General features: G+C 29.9%; 1 protein-coding gene across 3 annotated transcripts in view; it reads left to right on the top strand.

Moving 5' to 3' along the window:
* Positions 1 to 1,106: 1,106 nt before the first annotated feature.
* The window catches only part of LOC117172366 (DNA-directed RNA polymerase III subunit RPC3), a 32,354-nt gene continuing 26,488 nt past the window's right edge, over positions 1,107 to 6,972 (top strand). The window contains exons 1-4 of one of the 3 annotated variants that reach the window (XM_033360220.1): positions 1,521 to 1,637; positions 1,743 to 1,858; positions 2,806 to 2,927; positions 3,047 to 3,177. In XM_033360220.1, the coding sequence (XP_033216111.1) occupies positions 2,878 to 2,927; positions 3,047 to 3,177 (181 nt within the window). In that variant the 5' untranslated portion in view covers positions 1,521 to 1,637; positions 1,743 to 1,858; positions 2,806 to 2,877. Of the gene's footprint in view, positions 1,638 to 1,742; positions 1,859 to 2,805; positions 2,928 to 3,046; positions 3,178 to 6,972 lie in introns of all 3 variants that reach the window. The other 2 variants (XM_033360218.1, XM_033360221.1) reach the window with 2 other exon arrangements.

Below are 6,972 nucleotides of genomic sequence, written 5' to 3'. Positions count from 1 at the left end.
AATTAATTTTTTTAACAGAAAATGGAACTTTTCCATTTTTTTAAATTGAAATTTTTTAGGTAAAAATTCGCGTTTTTTTTGTAAAAAAAGTTATTTTTTAGTTTCAAATTTCCTATTTTTACGTAAAAATGCATTGGTTTCGTGATAAATAATTTTTTGTATAACAGTCATATTTTTTGTTTGAAAATTGCATTTTTGTAAAGAAGATTTGTCTTCTGGTTTGAAGGTTCAATAATTTAGATAAAATTTCATTTCTTTTTTGAGTGAAAAATCTTTATTTGTTGGAAATTCTACATTTTTGTTTAAAATTGTTTTCCTCTTGTTGTATAAATTTCATTCCTTTTTTAATAAATATAAACTAAAACACTTTTACGTTGGCAATTTGTCTTTTTACAATTATGTTAGAAATTCAATTAATTTGTTGAAAATTCCATTGTTTTGTTAAAGAGTTATCTTTTAAAGTAAAAAAAACTTTCTTTTTTTGTTTAAAATAAATTAATACATTTGAAAATATTTAATTTGTATATGAAACACTGTTTTATTCCGCTTATGAAATATTCTATGGTAAGAATATCATAAGATTAAAAAGCTGGTATTTGAATATTTATTATTTCAAATGAAAAATTAATCAAAGAAAAATCAGAGAATTTTGAAAATGTCACGCGTCTGAGTTTTCCGGGAGTGGGATCTTCTTATTCTACTTCGTGGTGTTTATTAAATAATGTGAGGCAATTGAATTTTGAGGTTAGAGTTTCAGTCTAGCAGTGTTAAATAATTAATGAGCTACTGCTTTGCATATTTTAAATTCCTGAATATGTCTGAGCTAGAAAATAATTTATATTCAACCGCTGATATAACTTGAACAATAAAAATATTGTTAAAAATCATAAATTCTTACATTCTTTAAAATTTTCTTAAATTCTGTCATATTCTCGGTTTTATAACCTCAACTTAAATTCTCGGGAATTTAAGAACTCTAGCAATAACCCGTTACCATGGCAATAATAAGCCGCGCCGTGTTTCTCTTACGCACATCTGGCGCAAGCGCAGTAACTCAACATGCCAAAGTTGGGTCACTGAGGCAAAGCAGCGCCCATCAGTAACCGTGCTCCCTTTCATGACCCTGGTTTCTGTACTGTCATGTACTGTATTAAAGCAAGTTTACGTGGGGTGTCAGATGTGTGTTCTGTTTGAGTGGTTTTGAGTTAAAAGTTTAAAATGTTGTTATTATTATCTACCTGAAACACGTTTTTTCTTTTAATCTAGAAACATTTTTTTCTTTAAGTAAAAAAAAATGTCGCGATAATATCAAATATTATACTCATAATATGTTCATCATTAGAATTGTGTGTGCGTGTTGTCAAACTTGAATAAGTTCTTAGGTTAGATACTAATCCCTCAGCTCCCAAGGAATTCGATGACAATTTTCGAATACTGTCGAAAATTTGAAATTTAATTGGTACTTTCTGAATTTAAAAATGATAGAAAACTCATCTCCCATGTGTGGCAAATTATGTTCTGCATTATTGCTTGAACACTTTGGCCCCATCGTGCAAAAGGTCGGACACGATTTATTTCGAAATGGAGAGAAATCCTTGAATTTAACTCGTAGCACCACAAATTTACCACTGGCAAAGGTAAATAAAAATTGTTTCACTCGAATTTTTCTTTGATTTCTTATAGGCTCATATGAATATGTTAGTTTAAAACATTTTATTTGAATTATTGAGGTTAAATTTCAGTTTCTGTACTTCATGGGAGACCTGTAGGATAAAAGTTGGATGAAAGTTGACCGGTGGCCAGCAGGCGAAGTCGCGGCGCTGATTACCTTCAGGGCCGACTTGCTACCAAATGCATTGTGAATATCAGAAAAGTTATATTTTTCGATAGTTCTACTATGATTTTCGCCATTGTTTGCAGGAAGAATAAAGTTAAATAGTTTTAGTATCAAATGAGCAAAAATGAATGTTTATTAAAATATTATGAAATCCGAAATGAATTTAAATTAATAAATGTATATATTATATAATATAAAATTTAAACTATTTTCTTTTCGGATATTTATAAATTACAAAAATAATTTTATGTCTAATCTAATTGCGTATGGGTAATAATTTGTTGTGTTTGGTAGAAATGCACTGCGATTTACGTCTAAGAGCAGTGAAATTTACGATTTTCAAACATTATTTTCAATTCAAAAGTTTTGGAAAAAGTGTAATGGTTATTATCTTTTGCCCAGAACTATCAGAAAATTAGTTTTATTAAAAAAATTTTTTTTTAACACTTTCGCCTTGCATTATTGGAATTCTTTGCCAACTGTATAGCTGGCGCTGCAACACGGCGACCGTCAACTCTCATGACAAATATTTTCCACAGGCCTGCAGAAAAGTGGCTTATTGCATTTAATTGAAAGTAAAATTACAAATTAAAAGATTGAATAGAGGTAAAATTGTGAATTAAGTTCCTACAGTGCTGAAAACATTTTGTCAGTAGTTACTTTGTTTATTTCAGCTCATATTTTTTTTACATTTTTCTGAACATCATTATTTGTTTGGTCTAAATTTCTAGAAATATTGGAATTGTTGTAGCACTTAATCCTGTTATGAAATTGATTTATTTTAATATAGAAAAACTTTCGAATTATTTTCATAAAATTTAAATTATCACATTTAAAGGAAATTTATTTTCGTGAACTTGTCAACAAGTATTCTGAATCGAGAAAGAAGTAAAAACAACAGCAATCTTTTATAATTTGACAAATTATATTTTCATTATAAATATAATATAAATACTCATTAATTGAAGGTAAAACACGCGTTATGCGTCTTGATAAGACATGGATTCGTATCTTACGAACAAAACCTCAAAGGCATTATTATGTACACTTTGAATTCAGACAGGGTTCTTATGCTTCTACGATATTCAAGGTAAAACTTTATTTCAAAAGCGAGGTTTTATTTTCTCTGATTATTCCTTGAAAATAATTTCTAGATATGAAGAAGTGAAAATAAGGTGATTCATAATATTCTTAATTACTTTAATTCAGGTACATGTTCTTTGTAAAAACTAACTGTGGTGATGAGGCCGAGATGATGTTCGAAGAAATTTTAAAACATGGTTATGAAACGGCCTCCCAAGTAATAATCACTACTTACAAGAAATTGAAAAGTAGACCTCGTAAGTATTTTTGTGTATTTTTATTTTTTATACAGGGTTCACAGTCTTCCTCCTATTCTCTTGCGTATTCTCTTTTTCCCCTATTCTGGAAAAACTTCCCCTGATACCCTTTTCTCTTTAAATGTATAAGATTTAGAAATACAAATGTTTGTTTTACATCTACAAGCCTCACAGACCGGTCCCGGTATCCCCTGTTCTACCTTATATTCAGTTATGGTTCCTAAAGTACCCTTTTTCAAAATTTGGTCCTTATGGTAATCTATTTGCAGCCAATAATAGAACCCTAAACAAATTTATAATAGGATCAAAGCTTCTAGAAGTCAGGCATTTTGAAAAAAATAGCCAAGATCATGGAATTAGTGTAAGAAGTAACTGTAAAGAATAATCGGGGCTGTTGTTTTTTTTTTTTTAAATCACTTTTTAAGTCAATTTTTTAAATGAGAAGATCACATTAGTCACTTTTCTTTCAATAAATTAACTGCTGGGGTAATCACTATTCAATTCATGCATATACCTATTTCTAAATTGACTTGAATTCTTTGGAAAAAATTCAAGGTATTTTTAAAAGATTCCGAGAAATTTCTAATAGATTTTAATAATTTAAAGTGATTTTTAAGATTTAAGGATATTTCTAAACTTGTAAGGAATTTCAAGAGCATTTAATTTGAAATATTTTAAGGAATTTTAAAAAATGCCTAAGAATTGTTAATTAATTTAATTAATTTGAAGGGATTTCAAAGCTTTCGAAATATTTTAGGATAGTGTGTTTTCTAGAATTTCGGAAAATATGGAACGATTGTACAGGACCTATTACATTTTAGGTTACTTTAAAAGATTTCACAGTATTTATTAGATTTCCGAAAATTTCAATGATTTTAAGGGATTTTAAGGAGTTTAAAGCTCTCAATATAGTTTAATATATTTTCCTGAATTCTAGAAAATATCATCATAGAATTTCACGGGGTTTTTTAATATGTTAGTGGACTTTAAATTTTTATTCACGAGAAGTGAGGTATTTTGTAGGAATGTAGTTTATCAAAGATGTGATATGTGATATCAAAGATGTGAAGGTATTTTTTCAATTCATGGGCACTTTTAAGAGCTTTAAACAATGTCAAGGGATTTCAAAAGTTTTTATGGGATTGCAAAGATTTTATGATATTTACAAAAATTATAAAGCAATTTTTAATCGATTTCAGTAATTTAATGGGATTTCAAAGGATTTTAAATATTTTGGGGTATTGTAAAATATTCCCAGGCATTTTCAAGAGTCTTTAAAATTTTCAAGGGATTTCAAAGGATATCAAAGAATTTGAGATGCGTTATACGCTAGACTTTCAATCATTGTGCTCTTAGCACGGGTTTGGTTCTGATCTTGGCTTGGATAGAAATTCACCGAAACGTAACTATCAGGCCCGTGCCGTAATGTTGCGCAAAGTGACGCACTTACAGTTACGCCTTTGGGGTACTACGCTTTATCTCTATGCTGCTGTTTTCTCATGAATGAGTTACCATGACACATCCCCCCACAGCTCCTCTTATTCACAGCCTCCACGTAAGTGTCTTTCTTGGAACGCCCGAATGCATTTTCAAGAGATTTAAACAATTCCAAGTGATTTCCAAGGGTTTTAGTATTTTTAAGGGACGCTTATATTTCAATGAATTTTAAAGAATTTATTCACAAGAAGTGAGGGATTTGGTAGGGTTTCAAATATTCAAAGAGATTTAAAAATATTTTTAAAAATTAATTTGGAATTCGCTCTTTTGCATTCTTCTAAATTCACTCAATGTTACTCAATTCAATGCATTTTTAAATTTATTTAAAATCTTGAAATGCTTAATAAATGTTAGAATCAATGAACATACTTAAATTAACAAAGTAAGAGTTTTCTCAAATATATCTTACTAAGTATAATTAATTATGTCTGAAATTATTTAATTTATTCCAAAAATGTTAAGAGTTCTTAATATTAAAAAGGTGATATTCTGGATTTTTAAATAGTTTATTTTTAGTATTGGCAAATAAAAATTCAGGGACATGAGCGAGCGCTTTTTGCACGTTCATTTGATTTAAACGGACTTTAAAGAGTAATATAATAAATAATTTTAATTTCATTTATAATCCTTATAGAATGTCAAAAGATGTCTACATGTTTCAGTGGATTTTTATGATTTCCGAAAGATTTAAAAGATCTAACGAATTTGTAGAGTGAGTTTAGAAGTAAATTAAATTTTATATCAATTTATTTATTTTATTTCCAAAGAGTTTCAAGTGAATTCGTTTCTCAAAATTTTAGAACTCTTAATATTTGAAAAAATGGTTGTTTAGGCTTTCAAACTTGAACTATTTTGATTTTATTTTAAGAGCATTGGAGACTGTGGTTTCTAAGTGACATTCAAAGTACTATATTAATTATAGTAATTATGAAATAGCAAATCTTGGACAGAAATATTAAATTGAGACTCCGGATTCTATAACCCCGCATAAAATTTGCGTGGCCGCTTCAGCCCGCTCGAGTTGGCCCCTGATGGCTTGAAAATCAGTTTACGAAAATTCAACGTTTTAACATACCATATCGCTTTGTAGGAAATTTCATGGCGCATCTTTTATCTTTCGGCAAAAAAATTGTATCTTTTACCGTTTGCCTAAAAAATGAAAAAAACTTAATTTTTCAAACCTGCTAATTTACTCAAAATTTTTACTTCAACTCGCTTCGAAAGACAAAGTTCTTACTATTTTGAGATGCAAATTTGAGAGTTTGTCCTCTAATCTACTCTTAAGATAACGTGCAATGGAAAATTTATTGGTTTTGTTAAATAAAAAAGTTACACATTTTTTGGACAAGCAGTGTCAAAATAATGTTAGACAATTTTCAAACGCTTCATTTATCGAGGGAATTTTGAATAAGCCCAAACTCCCAGAGAAAGAAATGTTCATTAGGATATAATGGAGTTTCTGAAAAGTATTAACATAATTTAAGTATTATTTAACAATATAGGAGCATTCAAATAGCATTGACCGATCGCGTGTGAGGCAATAATTTCGGAGCCTCGTTTCACCGCGCCATTTAGCCCGATAAAATACAACTATGTTTGTAAACACTGTCCTTAAAATAGAGATACATTAGAAACATAATGTAAACAAAAAACGGGTGTATCTTCAATTCATTTGGAAGATTAGCTAGGATATTATTACGCATCAATTGAAATTTAGAGAACATTGTATTTGATTCCTAAGCAAATATATCTATAAATATTGAAAATGAATAACTAAAAAAGGAAATGTCGAGTTTTCTAGAAATTCTAAGTGGAAGTAGAAAGAGAGAGAGAGAGAGAGAGAGAGAAAGAAAATTGGGCTAATAATATTAGCACAGCAAAGAAAGACTATTGCTATTTAAGTAAATAACACGTTCGTTCCGCAACACTGCTCCGACCCAGGTTACGTAATGTTCCCCACTTGGGTCCATTAGTGGCCAAGGTCTTTTGTTTCAGGCGTCATTCAATCTACTAACACTCTTTTTATTAACTATTTGCCTCCATACTTTCCTGTCCTGGCATACTTCTCTAGCTTCTTTTATGTCCATGCATTTTTTTATGCAGGCTCTCGTGTTTCTGTGACTTCTTATGTCTCTTCTAACTAGTGTCTCATTCACACATTCTAACCATTCTTTCCGCGGTCTGCTTTGGGCACGCTGCCATTTACTTTACCTTGATACACTTGTTTCGTTAGTCGTACATTTGGCATTCTCTCAACATGTCCGAACCATCTTAACCGATTTCTTTCCCATGTGTCTA

This window comes from Belonocnema kinseyi, chromosome 5, assembly GCF_010883055.1.
Source record: "Belonocnema kinseyi isolate 2016_QV_RU_SX_M_011 chromosome 5, B_treatae_v1, whole genome shotgun sequence".
NCBI lineage: Eukaryota > Metazoa > Arthropoda > Insecta > Hymenoptera > Cynipidae > Belonocnema > Belonocnema kinseyi.
The sequence above is the reverse complement of the archived record's forward strand: the minus strand, read 5'-3'. Positions and strand labels throughout refer to the sequence as shown.